A 15,562-nucleotide genomic window follows, 5' to 3' on the forward strand; every position below is an offset into this window, starting at 1 on the left:
TTCATGACCTTTGTGACCTGGTTGTCAGTGATGGATGGGTTAAATAAATCTGAGGTCCACTCAGTACTATCAACCAGCGCACGTTTGTTAGATTCTCATTATAATGAGGAGACATGTTGTTGATTCATGTAACAGGAACTCGTCATGCAGCCGGTTCCCAACGCAGAACAAAGTGACGAGAACATGTGAGAACATCATTGTGTCGACTGATGATTTCAAACAGGATCAGACTGAACTGTGTGAAACAGAAGGTGAGTGATGAACGTGTGAATAAACACTCAACAGCAGGTAGATATCAGCACCGTGAGACCAGGACCAGGACTCTCCTGATCATCAGGACCGGCTCAGGACTGAGGAAAGAACACACACACACACACACACACACACGCACGCACACACATTAACACGTCATTGTATCTCTATCATAAATCATCAGACAGGAAATGAACTATCATCTGTAAACACGTTGTCTGATCACCTTCTGTTGTTGATCACATCTGACATTGTTTTTATCCACGTTAACTACTAACTATACTAGTACTACAACTACTGTAGTAACTGTACTAACTGTAGTAACATTAATAACTGTACTACCTATAGTAACTGTACCAACAGTAGTAAGTGTATTAACAATAGTAACTGTACTAATTATAGTAACTGTACTAAGTGCAGTAACTGATGATTATTTATTGATCACCTTGACTTCACATCATGTGACAGGTGCAGTTCTTCAGTTCAAACCAGCTTCATTGTTAATAAAGTGAATATCAACTGTAATAAAACCATGTCACAGTTTCTTATCAGGAGACTTCAGACTGCCACTGACTACACAGATACAGCTGAACAGGAAGTTCAAGCAACTGTCTACAAAATAAACCTGGTTGGTCAGCAGGAGTTTAGAAAAAAGAAAAATGACACTAAAAATACTATTAAACTCACTTTTTAACTGTTTTTCACATTGAGCTCTGACTGAAGATGTTATATGAAAAATCTGTTTTTATTTGAAGTTTTTCATCAAAACTTTATTCATGTCTGTGAATCACTGAATGTAATTTCCCTCCATCCTTTTTCACAGATGAGAAGTGAGAAAACTGGATCCAGATCCATCAGTTAACAGATTGAACTGGACACATCAGGGCTGAGTATCACTGTTTGAGGAGGAGGAGAAGAAGAAGAAGTAGTAGTAGTAGAAGTAGAAGAAGAAGAAGAAGAAGAAGAAGAAGTAGTAGTAGTAGAAGTAGTAGTAGTAGTAGTAGTAGTAGTAGAAGTAGTAGTAGTAGTAGTAGTAGTAGTAGTAGTAGTAGTAGTAGTAGTAGTAGTAGTAGTAGTAGTCAAGTCAAGGAGTGTATGGTGGTTTTACTTTGACAGTCCCTGACAGGAATCAGTATTTCATGTCTCCGTCAACCTGCCGTGTTTCCAGGAGTCTAGAGTCCGGACTCCGCTGCTGGACGTGTTTGACCTGGATCATGGAACTGGTCTTTCAGTCAGTCCGTCACGGTCTTCCTCTCTAACCCTGCAGCGCCCGGAGCTCCAACATGCTGCAGCCGGGAAACAGCTCCTCCGGCTGGGCTGAACACCTCGAGTCCAACCGGTCCGAGGCGGAGGACGGCGGGTCCGGGCCGGAGGCGGTGATCGTGCCGGTGGTTTTCGGGCTGATCTTCGTGGTGGGGCTGGTGGGGAACTGTTTGGTGATGGTGGTGATCGGGAAGGTGAGGTACAACAGCGGTGCGGGAGGAGGGGGGAGGCGCTCAGGCAGCCCGACCAACATCTTCATCCTGAACCTGGCCGTGGCGGACCTGAGCTTCCTCCTGTTCTGCGTCCCCTTCCAGGCCACCATCTACTCCCTGCCCCAGTGGGTGTTCGGAGGGTTCGTCTGTAAGTTCGGACACTACTTCTCCACCGTCAGCATGCTGGTCAGCATCTTCACGCTGGTCGCCATGTCCTTGGACCGCTACATCGCCGTGGTGCACTCCAAGAAGTCTCCGTGCGTCCGGAGCCGCAGGAACGCGCTGGTCGGGGTGTGCGTTATCTGGACGCTGTCACTGGTGTGCTCGGTGCCGGTGGCCCAGCACCAGGTCCTCACCAACCACCCCACTGCCCCGAACAGCACCTTCTGCTGGGAGCAATGGGCCGGAGTCTCCAGGCACAGCTACAAAGTGACGCTGCTGATGATCGGATACGTGCTGCCGCTGCTGCTCATCAGCTGCTGCTACACCAAGGTGAGTCCAGCACTCAGGTAACCACAGAGTCCCGCTCATCAGCTGCTGCTACACCAAGGTGAGTCCAGCACTCAGGTAACCACAGAGTCCCGCTCATCAGCTGCTGCTACACCAAGGTGAGTCCAGCACTCAGGTAACCACAGAGTCCTGCTCCATATCAGCTGTGCGTAAATGGCAACAGTCCTGTAAGGCTAGGCTGCATAGACTAAAAATAAAAACTCAGTCTGCAGGTCAAACATTCATCTAACCATATGAAGACATGAAGACATGTCTTCTGGTCTGAATGTCATGTGTTCAACCGACTGATTAAACAGCTATTAAAGGATGTTGCTGTTGACAGAACAGACATCATGAGCAAATGCATATTTCCTCTAGTTTTAAATATAAGACTAATAATAAACTAATAATTTGATGTTAGTTTTTTTCAGTATTGACTCTGTAGCTGTTTTTAGATCATCACCCTTTGTTTCGATATCTGCTCAGTCAGTGTCTCATGTCTTTTGGACACCTTAATGTTTACTCTATATTGTTTTATATCTACACAAATGTTTTAACAGTAGATGTCGGTGTTAATGATACTGAACATGGAGCTCAGCTCAGTATCCATGTCCTTTTTTTATTTTTAAATGTTCTCATTTAGAAAAGAGTTATGTGTTTGTTTATTCACTTTATGAGAGATGAGTTAGATTGTGATCAAGGATTCCTGTAATAAAATATTTTATTATCCTTCCTGCTGACTGGTCTTTTTGCTCAACACCAGCTCAATTTGGGATTAAAATGATATATTATTATTATTATTATTATCATATTATTGTCTGATGAGTTTAAGTCAAAATCCCCAGGAATGATAATCACTTTACTCAAGTCCTTCACTTCCTTTAATATTGATTTAAATCAATAAAAAATAACCATAAGAACTTCGATCACAAGGTGGCGGTGTCTAACTGTTACTGTTTAACTGTCTGTAACTGTCTGTCTGTAACTGTCTGTCTGTCTGTCTAACTGTCTGTAACTGTAATTGTCTGTCTGTAACTGTCTGTCTGTAACTGTCTGTCTGTTTAACTGTCTGTAACTGTAATTGTCTGTCTGTAACGGTCTGTCTGTAAGTCTGTAACTGTAACTGTTTAACTGTCTGTAACTGTCTGTCTGTCTGTAACTGTCTGTCGGTCTGTAACTGTCTGTCTGTCTGTAACTGTTTAACTGTCTGTAACTGTCTGTCTGTAACTGTCTGTCTGCAACTGTCTGTAACTGTCTGTCTAACTGTCTGTTACTGTTTAACTGTCTGTAACTGTAACTGTCTGTCTGTAACCGTCTGTCTGCAACTGTCTGTCTGTCTGTCTGTAACTGTCTGTCTGTCTGTAACTGTCTGTCTGTCTGTAACTGTTTAACTGTCTGTAACTGTCTGTCTGTCTGTAACTGTCTGTCTGTCTGTAACTGTCTGTCGGTCTGTAACTGTCTGTTCGTAACTGTCGGTCTGTAACTGTTTGTTTTTTCAGGTTTTGTTTCATCTTCATAAAAAAATGAAGAACATGTCAAAGAAGTCTGAGCGCTCCAAAAGAAAGGTGCAGTCCTCTTCCTCCTCTTCCTCCTCTCCACCCTGCTCCTCCTCCTCACTCTTCAGCCCAGTCTTTGTTTTGTCTCCCTGACTCGTCCTCACCTCCTGACTTCATGTCCTCCTCCTTCTTTAAAGCTTCTAAAACGTTTCACTCATCAATCTTCTTTTGATCACGATTGTTTGAACTCTGAATCAGTTACTGTGCCCACACCCCCACCCACACCCACACCCACACCCACACCCCCACCCACACCCCCACCCACACCCCCACCCACACCCCCACCCACACCCCCACCCACACCCCCACCCCCACCCCCACCCCCACCCGGGCCAACAGCCAACAGTGTGCAGACGTCCAGATCAGCTCAGATCAGTTTGAGGATCTGCTGCTCTGGGTCAGTGCAGGAACAAGGGCTGCTGGGTAAATATTTAGACAAAGGACTAAGAATAGAAGAGATTCTCCGAGAGTCTGAGGAGAAACTAAAACATCCAGACTGAGACGCACGTCACCTGGATCCTGACAGACAGACAGTACATCGTGGCAGAGCACCTGACCACCGTGACTGATGAGAACTAAGGTCAATTCTGAGACAGAATCTCACTTCCTATTATATTGAGACGAATGTAAGGATTTCTTTGAAAAAATAAAATCATATATCCTGAGGTTCTCCAGCTCCCGATCTTCAGAAAGTATCTATGCGGGGAGAAAAGTCAATGTGCAGTGATAGCTGCACAATATGTCAAATATTGTGATAATCTGAGAGAAACAAGCTCTGTAATACATGTTTCTGTGTAATTACATCTTATTATATTGTATTTAATATTATAGTATAATCATTAATCAATCATCTGTCAATGTTTATAATTACAGATGGACAGAGAGAGAGACAGACAGACACAGGAAAGAGAGAGAGAGAGACAGAGAAAGAGAGAGAGGGACAGACAGAGATAGACGGACAGACAGACAGACAGGCAAGAGAGAGAGAGTGAGAGAGAGATAGAGAGCGAGAGAGAAACAGAGAGATAGACAGACGGACAAACAAGAGAGAGAGACACACACAGGCAGAGAGACAGACAGACGGAGAGACAGGAGAGATTGACAGGAGAGAGACAGACAGACAGACAGGCAGACAGACAAACATGAGAGAGAGACGCACACACAGGCAGAGAGACAGAGAGATAGACAGACGGAGAGACAGGAGAGAGAGACAGAGAGATAGACAGACAGACGGACAAACAAGAGAGAGAGACACACACACACACACACACAGGCAGAGAGACAGACAGACAGGAGAGATAGACAGGAGAGAGAGAGACAGACAGACAGACAGACAGATAGACAGACAGACGAACAGGAGAGAGAGACACACACACACACAGGCAGAGAGACAGACAGGCAGACAGACAGACAGACAGGCAGAGAGACAAACATGAGAGAGAGACACACACACAGGCAGAGAGACAGAGAGATAGACAGACAGAGAGACAGGAGAGAGAGACAGAGAGAGAGACAGACAGGAGAGAGAGACACACACACACACAGGCAGAGAGACAGGAGAGAGAGACAGAGAGACAGACAGAGAGACAGAGAGATAGACAGGAGAGAGAGAGACAGACAGAGAGCTCCTCTTCAGAGACATTTTATTTTGAAGTGTTCTCAGCTCCAGTCGTTCAGTGTCTGTAGATCTGAAGTGGACAGAGCCTGTCTACCTGCTGCCCTCCTCGCTTTGTTTGGATTATAAAGCCGAGTCATCTGTCATCCTCCATCAGCTGACAGTTCCACCTGCAGATCACCTGTCCACACAGGGATCTGGAACTTCTCTGGGTCCGTCTGTCTGTTGCATTGAGACAGCGCTGACTAACAGGACTTCACTTAGACTGGACCCTGTCTCTCTCTCTCTCAGACCTGTCTCTCTGCTGCTGGGTGGAAGCTTCAGTCAGGCTCCATGTAAATAAGTGGAGCAGTTGGTTCCAGAGCTGTGGGAGGAAGTAAAATTATAATTGTGTAAAATATAATTAGTAAAAGTTGGATGAGTTGAGTTTGGAGATGAGTCACAGTGAGGTCAACACACAGTGGAAGCTGCTAACAGAGAAGGAAGCAGTCTGTAGAGCGTCTGTAGAGCGTCTGTAGAGCGTCTGTAGAGCGTCTGTGGAGTGTCTGTAGAGCGTCTGTAGAGCGTCTGTGGAGTGTCTGTAGAGTGTCTGTAGAGTGTCTGTAGAGCGTCTGTAGAGCGTCTGTAGAGTGTCTGTAGAGTATGTTGGGGAGTGTCTGTAGAGCGTCTGTAGAGTGTCTGTAGAGCGTCTGTAGAGTGTCTGTAGAGTGTCTGTAGAGTATGTTGGGGAGTGTCTGTAGAGCGTCTGTAGAGTGTCTGTAGAGCGTCTGTAGAGCGTCTGTGGAGTGTCTGTAGAGTATGTTGGGGAGTGTCTGTAGAGCGTCTGTAGAGTGTCTGTAGAGCGTCTGTAGAGTGTCTGTAGAGTGTCTGTAGAGCGTCTGTAGAGCGTCTGTAGAGTGTCTGTAGAGTATGTTGGGGAGTGTCTGTAGAGCGTCTGTAGAGCGTCTGTAGAGCGTCTGTAGAGTGTCTGTAGAGCGTCTGTAGAGTGTCTGTAGAGCGTCTGTAGAGCGTCTGTAGAACGTCTGTAGAGCGTCTGTAGAACGTCTGTAGAGCGTCTGTAGAGTATGTTGGGGAGTGTCTGTAGAGCGTCTGTAGAGCGTCTGTAGAGCGTCTGTAGAGCGTCTGTAGAGTATGTTGGGGAGTGTCTGTAGAGCGTCTGTAGAGCGTCTGTAGAGCGTCTGTAGAGCGTCTGTAGAGTATGTTGGGGAGTGTCTGTAGAGCGTCTGTAGAGCGTCTGTAGAGTGTCTGTAGAGTATGTTGGGGAGTGTCTGTAGAGCGTCTGTAGAGCGTCTGTAGAGCGTCTGTAGAGTGTCTGTAGAGCGTCTGTAGAGTGTCTGTAGAGCGTCTGTAGAGCGTCTGTAGAACGTCTGTAGAGCGTCTGTAGAACGTCTGTAGAGCGTCTGTAGAGTATGTTGGGGAGTGTCTGTAGAGCGTCTGTAGAGCGTCTGTAGAGCGTCTGTAGAGTGTCTGTAGAGTATGTTGGGGAGTGTCTGTAGAGCGTCTGTAGAGCGTCTGTAGAGTGTCTGTAGAGCGTCTGTAGAGCGTCTGTAGAGCGTCTGTAGAGTATGTTGGGGAGTGTCTGTAGAGCGTCTGTAGAGCGTCTGTAGAGTGTCTGTAGAGTATGTTGGGGAGTGTCTGTAGAGCGTCTGTAGAGCGTCTGTAGAGCGTCTGTAGAGTGTCTGTAGAGCGTCTGTAGAGTGTCTGTAGAGCGTCTGTAGAGCGTCTGTAGAACGTCTGTAGAGCGTCTGTAGAACGTCTGTAGAGCGTCTGTAGAGTATGTTGGGGAGTGTCTGTAGAGTGTCTGTAGAGCGTCTGTAGAGTGTCTGTAGAGCGTCTGTAGAGTGTCTGTAGAGTGTCTGTAGAGCGTCTGTAGAGTGTCTGTAGAGCATCTGTAGAGCGTCTGTAGAGTGTCTGTAGAGCGTCTGTAGAGTGTCTGTAGAACGTCTGTAGAGCGTCTGTAGAGTGTCTGTAGAGTGTCTGTAGAGTGTCTGTAGAGCGTCTGTAGAGTATGTTGGGGAGTGTCTGTAGAGCGTCTGTAGAGCGTCTGTAGAGTATGTTGGGGAGTGTCTGTGATTTCATTTTAGAAGAATGGAAGTGTTTGCAGTGTTCAGGTATGTTAAACATTCCTTTGGTCCTTGAACACACCCTGGAGATTCAGACTGACGTTTCTTCTCTGTTCCCCCTCAGACGGCTCAGACGGTCCTTCTGGTCGTCACCGCCTTCACCATCTGCTGGACGCCCCACCACATCATCGCCATGTGGGTGGAGTTTGGCAACTTCCCCTTGAACGACGCCTCGTTCGCCTTTCGTATTATCTCTCACTGCCTGTCCTACGGAAACTCCTGCGTTAATCCCATTCTCTACGCCTTCCTGTCCGAAAACTTCCGCAAGGCCTGCCGCCAGGTCTTCACCTGCCATTTCCTGTACCCACCACCGCCCCGAGGCAAGGTGGTTCGGTTCCGCATGGAGAACTACTCCACCACGCAATCCACCACCAACATATGAAGGACTTGGGGAGTGATCAGATAAATGACGAGAACACATTGATTTCCTCCAGAGGAAACAGGAGTGAGGGCTGTGTCCAAACAGATCAGAGGCTGATGCAGTTCCTCTTCAGCAGTAGCTGGGTCACATGACAACACCACAGCACGTGATTGGCTGAGGACAGTGTCTGTGGACAGCTTTGTCTGGGTTTAGAAGAGCAGAAGAGAGAGATTAGTTAACATCACATTTACCAGTGGAAACAGAAACTTTCACAAATCACTGCTGTTCTGTGAAAACCAGGAATCAGCCCCTTTCACAGTTTTAAAGTCAAGTTGATATGAGTTGATATTTTCTAATAAATTGGTCCAAGAACAGTTTTATCATCTTTTGAGAAATGGACAGTAGCTGCAGTTTCATTTGTTTCGAAGTGGAATTTTCCCTCAGTTGATCTGAGAAATATAAAACCTGCAGACACGGGTCAGTACAAGCCGAGCATGTTTGATTTAATATGTTGACGATATTGTATTATGTTTTATGTTCTGTGTTTGCTTCATAGTTTTCACCGGACATGAACAACATGTTCAGGTCTAGGCCGCCTCTCTCGGGGTGTTGTGGAACTTTGTGTCTTTTGTATTTAAAATGAAAAATGTATTAGATTATTTGAAGATTTAATTTGCTTGTTCTTTGATTTAGAGACGATCAATAATTTATAGTTGTGTTCCATAAATATAAAATATATTATAAAAATGATCATAGCTTTAAAAGATTTTTGAATCAATATGCAGTGTCATTTCACTGTACCAAGTTTAGCTGTGTAGCACAAACAAAAGGTGTGTGTGTGTGTGTGTGTGTGTGTGTGTGTTCCAGTAGCGGCAGACAGGAAGTGGACTGACAGTTTCCAGTTGAGCAGCACATGGGAGAAGACTGTGCTTGATCTGTAAAATGAATCTGCATGAGATATTCAACTTTGTGCATGTGGGGAAAAATAATAATAACAGTGTTTGGAGACAAGATTTGTATTTGTTTAAGAAGAATGTGAATCAATGCAAATGCTCAGTGGTGAGTTTAAACAAAGACACAGGGAAAGAAGAAATGCTTATATGGACGTCTGTGCACAGAGATCCACAGTGCAACACTCAGTGTGTGACAGTTTTGACCCTTGTAACTAGGGATGCACCGATCCACTTTTTTCACCACCTATACCGATATCTGAGGTTTAGTATCTGCAGATACCGATACCGAACGAAGCGCTGAATTATTACCTATCAAATGGTCTTATAGTGCGAGAAAAAAAAAAATGGGATCATTCTTCTGTGCATATGATTTGACTTCCCTTTTCTACAAAACAAATAAACAGATATAAATGTTCTCTTATTTATTTAACAACTGTGCACCAGTACAAAAATCTTAAACCAATAGCTTCTCTAGCTCGGCCAAACAACATGTAAAAAGAAATACAAATGTCACTGGTATAAAATCCAATGTAAAATTAAATACAATAAATAATAACAAATAATGACGGAGCTGAAATTGAGAAAATAAACAATAGCTTTACTGGCTTGGTTGGTAGATCAGCTCTTTACAATGTTTAGTGCAAATGGGAATTAAACATGCATTTAAAAAACAGCTGAATAAACCAATAGCTTCACTAGCTTGGTCAAAACTAAAAAAATGAATAAAATAAGAGGTAGTCCAAATTTGTCCGGTTTTTTCAGCACTAAAAGGGGATGAAGGCATTTAGCATCGCGCTGTAGCACGTAGCTCTCATCCAGCCAGTGTGCAGTTAAACTTAAAAGTGACACGGGGGAAACGTCAGAGCTCCAGATATCGGTTGTAAAACTCAGAGCTTTGGCATCTTTTATCTTCTGTGATATGTCTTTACACACTTTTCCTCAGACATGTATTTCCGGCTCACCATGTCGTACCGTGGCTCCAGGTGGCTAATTAGCAGCCGGAATCCTTCGCCCATCCATAACGACGAAGTTCAGTATTCTCTCTGTGATTTGTTTTGCCTGCACGCTGTTAGTTGGAAAATGTTCACTTCTTTCTTTCATCTCCATCAAAGTTAGCTTCTTCATACCTCTGCCCTTTTGTTTGTTGAGTTCAATAAACTCGGCATGCTCCTTGACGTGAAACTTCTGGAGGTGTTAGATTAAGTTGGTGGTGTTGTAGCTGGAAGATTTAACATTCACGCCACAAGTATTGCATATGGCCGTCGGACTTGCTGAGACAGCATGAAAAACCGCCAAATTTCCGATGCTTTCGCTCGCTCCATCCTGAACAATATGGCCGCCTTGTCTTGTTTGCGTATGACGCACTCACAGCGTATAACAGAGCTAAAATGAATAGATCGCCCCCTATTATCGGGTCCATTGTCACGATACCCGATCTAGATTTTTCGATCCGATATTGTTATCGGTACCGATACCGATAACAATATCGGATCGGTGCATCCCTACTTGTAACTTCAGTGTGTGGGAATTTTAGGGCACAGCATGTTACAGCTTACTTCTGTATAGGGACACAGATGTTGACAAAACCTCTTCCTTTTATACGTCTTTGTTTAACCTCAAAACTGATCATTTGTTCATCGTTTCAATTCAGACTTTTTGAGAAATACAAATCTCTTCTACACAAGCACAATTTTTCCACATGCAGAAACTTGTTGTGGAGATTTATTTTACAGGTTAACAAATGTTGATTTTCAACTACAAACATTGGAATTATTTGTTAAGGTCAATTAACAAGCTCAAAATAATTTTGACCCTAATTTGAGCCTATAAACATATGGGGTGGAGTCATGTGCATGACTTACCATTTCTTCCTGGTTTCGGGGGATGATAAGATGAGGAGAAAATGAAGCATTCTAAGGACTTAAATACATAAAAGATGCATCAATCCTCCATTTAACCCTCATTTAGCATACACTAATAAAAACGAGACTTATTCATACATCTGCACAAATAGCACATGTACTTTACTCTAAGATTTGTCCATGTGTAGAAAAGATTTCTATTTGTAAAGAAAAAGAAAAAAAAGAAAGATCTTAATCTGAACAAACGCCACTAGTGGTGAAGCAACACAAAGACACTGAAAGAGGAAAAGCTTCTGTCAAAGTCTTTGTACATATACGAAGCACAAAACTGTAAAACTTGGTGCTCAAAATTCCTGCAAGTGTGTGACACTGAGGTTACAAGTAGAATTTAAATTCAGGTGAAAATAGGATCTAAATTCAACTTGTAACCTCCATACATTGGCAGATTTATGAAGGAAAGGGCAAACTGCAGGACACATGGTCCTGGGCAGGATATAGCAGCATGAGGACGGGATCATGACATCACAAAGGCACTCTGAAAATAAGGTTTATTGCCAGGTAGGTTTTCACTTGCAAGATATTTGGATTGGTGTAGTATCCAATTAATGTATTCATAGGAAATAACAATAAAAAGGTAAAATACTGCAACACTAAAATATAAATATACATATATAAGAAATTAAACAATGGAAACGATACTACACAACTATGTACAAATGTGATTTGGAATGACAAAACTCCTGCTGGGCAAGATGTGCAAAAGGTATTGATTAGGGGATGTGCAAAATATCACAGTATAGACAATATCTGTCATGTGCAGGGATCATACCTCCAGGTGTTGATGTGATGTGGTTGATGATTGATGAGGCCAGATGCAGAAGAAAAGGCAGGTGCTGGTCCATCACTGGTGATGATTAGACTGGACTTCTGGTCCTGATACAGACAAACATGTGATAGGACAATTAGTTTAGATCATACAAGTTCTTTATATTCAAACATGTTAGGCCTGTAATGTGAGTATAATAAATTATGAGCAGAGATATGAATATGCAAAAATACATACAGTATTATATTATGAGATAAATGCAAGGAAAAGAAGGGTAAACAACTAGAGGTGTGATAAGAAATCAATGTACACAGACTATATAACCAACAGATATGGATATACTGTAAAATACATAACCAATATAGGCAGAGGTATATTCATTATTAAGAATCAGCAGTATGAACATGTTTACACTGTGGGTCTGATTTAATCACAGTGGTAAAGTCTTACTGTTAAAGTGAATGACAGCATGTTACTCACCTGGACCCTCCTCACTGAGTCTGGACTCTCAGCTGTTGGTGAGACAGGTGGAGGCGGTATTACACCTGTACTGGCTCAGGTCCTGATAAAGACAGAGGGATGCTGAAAGCTCCTGAGAAATGTAAAGACCTAGTGCACTTTCAATCATGGCTGATCTCCTAACTAATGTAAAGTGGTTACAACATGGTGTATTCACTCGGTCTCCTGGCTCCATACAATCTCACGTTACAGTCAGGTACAAGATGAGCCTGAAGTTACTGACGTCACTAGCTGCACACGTCATTAACAGCGGAGAGCAACAGACACAATCCTACTAACCGCTAAAACATCTATAGACAACGTCAATATCACCACCTGAAATGTTTGTCAGTCGTTGCACCATTATACTGTTAGCTAAAGAGCTAGCATTGATGCTACTCACCAGGCTAACAGGAAAGTTGTGAGCTCGGCATCAAACCGCATCTCTTTCCTCTCAGCAGCTTCTCCAGCGGCGGGAAGACACATCCAGATTTACCCTGTCGCTTCTTTTCTTTGCCGTTGAACGTGGTTTCTTGTCGGAGCGGTTGTGGCCCTTTATAATTTAACTTCAAATAAAGTGCAATAAATGACAATAAAACCGACAACGCCACCCTTTTGTTTTAAAAGAGGTAAGAGTGTTCTCAAATAACTAAAAACAGCTAAAAAGATTCAATACAAAGTTCAAGGAGCAACGTCATTAAAAATGTTCTGACACAGTTTTTAATAAATAATTAAAAACCGGAACAAACAAATAGCCAGTCTAAGAATAAACCAATTACTGTGGCGCCACAAATAACCAGGGTTAAAATGAACCGAGTTAAAACAATGTACACAACACAGAGAGATGTAGCCACTCCTGGGCCGATCCACACGCCGCTTCTTCCTCCGCGCGCCAGATAACGATCAACACACGGCCCTTGTTCGCGCCTGTTCGTTCTCTTACTCACCGCGAAGGAGGAACTTCACTCCCGCCACTGCAGCTGTAGCACACGGCATGACGGCTTCCTCCCCGGGCGGAACCATCTGGTCTGGGCTCTTCTCTCTCCTTGTGTCCCGACCTCGTCTCGATCCAAACTACCTATAAAAAACGCTGTTCACCTGCTCTCGTGCCAAACCCCGTGTCCACGGAGGTGCTCTCCTTTGATTGGCTGAGAGCCGAGCTGTCCGATTAACCAGGTGCAAAGTCTTTGAGCTAATTTGACCCACTTCCGCTGTTTCAGTCCTAAAAAACACACACAACACAATATTAATAAAGTATCAAGAAAACAACTCATGCAACATAAACAAATAATTCAAAATAATCAAACCATAAGGAAATCAAAAATCAAATCCAGGATTAAAAACAAACACATTTCTGCCAACTGACGGGATGCAGATGAATATCGTGTTTTAGGAGCTTCAGCCATTCCTGTGTTTTTTTGTTTTGTGTTTTTTTTTTTGGTTGTTTTTTTTTTTTATTTATTTTTTTTTTTTGTGTTTTTTTTGTTTTTATTTTTTTTATTTTTATTTTTTTGTTTTTTTTGTTGTTTTTTGTTTTTTATTTTTTTATTTTTATTTTTTTATTTTTATTTTTTTGTTTTTTGTTGTTTTGTTTTTTTTTTTTGTTTTTATTTTTTTTTTATTTATTTTTTTTTTATTGTTTTTTTTTTATTGTTTTTTTTTTATTATTTTTTTTTTTGTGTTGTTTTTTTTTTTTTGGTTTTTTTTTTTTGTATTTTTTTTTTTGTATTTTTTTTTTTGTGTTTTTGTTTTTTTGGTTTGTTTTTTTTGTTGTTTTTTTTTTTTGTGTTTTTGTTTTTTGTTTTTTTTTTTGGTTTTTTTTTTGTTTTGTGTTTTTTTGTTTTTTATTTTTTGTTTTTTGGTTTTTTTTTTTTGTTTTTTGTTGTTTTTTGTTTTTTGTTTTGTTTGTTTTTTTTTTTGGTTTGTTTTTTTGGTTTTTTTTTTTTGGTTTTTTTTTTTTTTTGTTGTTTTGTTTTTTGTTTTTTTTTTATTTATTTTTTTTTTATTTTTGTTTTTTTTGTTTTGTGTTTTTTTTTTGTTTTTTGGTTTTGTTTTTTTTTGTTTGGTTTTTTTTTTTGTGTTGTTTTTTTTGTTGTTTGTTTTTTTGGTTTTTTTGTTTTGTGTTTTTTTGTTTGTTTTTTGTTGTTTTTTGTTTTTTATTTTTATTTTTTTTATTTTTATTTTTTTATTTTTATTTTTTTTTTATTTATTTTTTTTTTATTTATTTTTTTTTTATTTATTTTTTTTTTATTTTTATTTTTTTATTTTTGTTTTTTATTTTTATTTTTTTGTTTTTTGTTGTTTTTTTGTTTTGTTGTTTTTTTTTGTGTTTTTGTTTTGTGTTTTTGTTTTTTTTGTTGTTTTTTTTTTTTTTTTTTTTTTTTTTTTTTATTTTTTTTTGTTATTTTTTTTTTATTATTTTTTTTTGTTGGTTTTTTTTTTTTATTATTTTTTTTTTATTATTTTTTTTTTATTATTTTTTTTTTATTTGTTTTTTTTTGGTTTTTTTTTTTTTAGTTTTTTTTTTTTTGGTTTGTTTTTTTGGTTTTTTTTTTTTGTTTGTTTTTTTTGTTTATTTTTTTTTGTTTGGTTTTTTTTTTTGTGTTTTTGTTTTTTGGTTTTGTTTTTTTTGTTTTTTTTATTTTTATTTTTTTTTGTTTTATTTTTTTTTTATTTGTTTTTTTTTTTGTTGGTGGATAGTCAATGAAGCCAAACAATACATGTTCAAAGCAAAAGGAAAAGTGTGGTAAAATACAAGTAGAAATTAAATCACAAATATCCATCCATAATTTGGTGGAAAAGGGGCAAGACCAGAATAAATGAAAAATATCCTCAGGGTGTCCTTCACAAAAAGAGCAATTAACATCAATATCTCTTTTGAATCGTTGAAGAAACATTTTTGTTGGGTAAAATCTATGAATCAATTTAAAGGATACTTCTTTCGCTTTATTGTTTATCAAAAATTTAGCTGACAAATTCCAAATTTTTTTCCAATTAAGGTTATTAATAAAGGAGTTCCAATAAGATACCACATAAGGAATTGATACGACATCTTTTTGAAATAAAGAACGTATACGATGATTATTATTTCGTATTGATGAAAAACAAATTTGACCAATTTCAAGTTTGGATGGATCAGTCTGTATTAAAGTTGGATTGTGTCCTGCTGTATTTTTTAATAACATAATTACCCCATCAGGGATTGCATTTATAACAGTATTAAATTCATTAATAGGGATTAAGATGCTATATTTCGAGATAAATTCTTCATATGACATTAGTGATCCATCTTGATTAAACAACTGACGAACTAACAGTATGTCGTGAGAAAACCAAACGGGGTAAAATAAAGATTTTTTTCTGTATACGATGTCTTTATTGTTCCATATGTAATATCTGTGTGGGGAAAAGTTATGTTTGTAAATCAAAGACCAGGAAAGAAGCATCTGTTTATGAAAGTAATAAAAAAAAAAAAAAAAAAGAAAAAAAAAAAAAAAAATTAAAAAAAAAAAATTAAAAAAAAAAAAATTAAAAAAAAAAAAAAATTAAAAA

The 15,562-nt window shown here is 40.0% G+C and overlaps 1 protein-coding gene and 1 long non-coding RNA gene across 2 annotated transcripts in view; one reads left to right on the plus strand and one right to left on the minus strand.

The window, feature by feature from the left end:
• The first annotated feature begins 1,260 nt into the window (after positions 1–1,260).
• Positions 1,261–8,621, plus strand: galr1b (galanin receptor 1b). Its single transcript, XM_056389024.1, has 3 exons — positions 1,261–2,219; positions 3,716–3,781; positions 7,575–8,621. The coding sequence occupies exons 1-3, from the start codon at positions 1,536–1,538 to the stop codon at positions 7,890–7,892; spliced, it is 1,068 nt and encodes a 355-aa protein (XP_056244999.1). The 5' UTR covers positions 1,261–1,535; the 3' UTR covers positions 7,893–8,621.
• A 2,075-nt stretch (positions 8,622–10,696) lies between these two features.
• LOC130171232 (uncharacterized) overlaps positions 10,697–15,562 on the minus strand; it is an 11,762-nt gene continuing 6,896 nt past the window's right edge. Inside the window, exons 2-6 of the long non-coding RNA XR_008828112.1 lie at positions 12,958–13,232; positions 12,414–12,576; positions 11,993–12,074; positions 11,516–11,619; positions 10,697–10,744 (exon numbers count right to left, since the gene is read on the minus strand). This is a non-coding gene — a long non-coding RNA (uncharacterized LOC130171232). The remainder of the gene's footprint in view (positions 10,745–11,515; positions 11,620–11,992; positions 12,075–12,413; positions 12,577–12,957; positions 13,233–15,562) is intronic.

This window comes from Seriola aureovittata, chromosome 1 (assembly GCF_021018895.1).
Source record: "Seriola aureovittata isolate HTS-2021-v1 ecotype China chromosome 1, ASM2101889v1, whole genome shotgun sequence".
Taxonomy (NCBI): Eukaryota; Metazoa; Chordata; class Actinopteri; order Carangiformes; family Carangidae; genus Seriola; species Seriola aureovittata.

What these genes read in the sequence shown, in the direction of transcription:
- galr1b (XM_056389024.1), top strand. Translation starts at nt 1,536, where the DNA reads ATGCTGCAGCCGGGAAACAGCTCCTCCGGCTGGGCTGAACACCTCGAG. An exon ending in TCAGCTGCTGCTACACCAAG is followed by an intron (nt 2,220 to 3,715) that starts GTGAGTCCAGCA and finishes TTGTTTTTTCAG; the next exon opens with GTTTTGTTTCATCTTCATAA. An exon ending in CTGAGCGCTCCAAAAGAAAG is followed by an intron (nt 3,782 to 7,574) that starts GTGCAGTCCTCT and finishes GTTCCCCCTCAG; the next exon opens with ACGGCTCAGACGGTCCTTCT.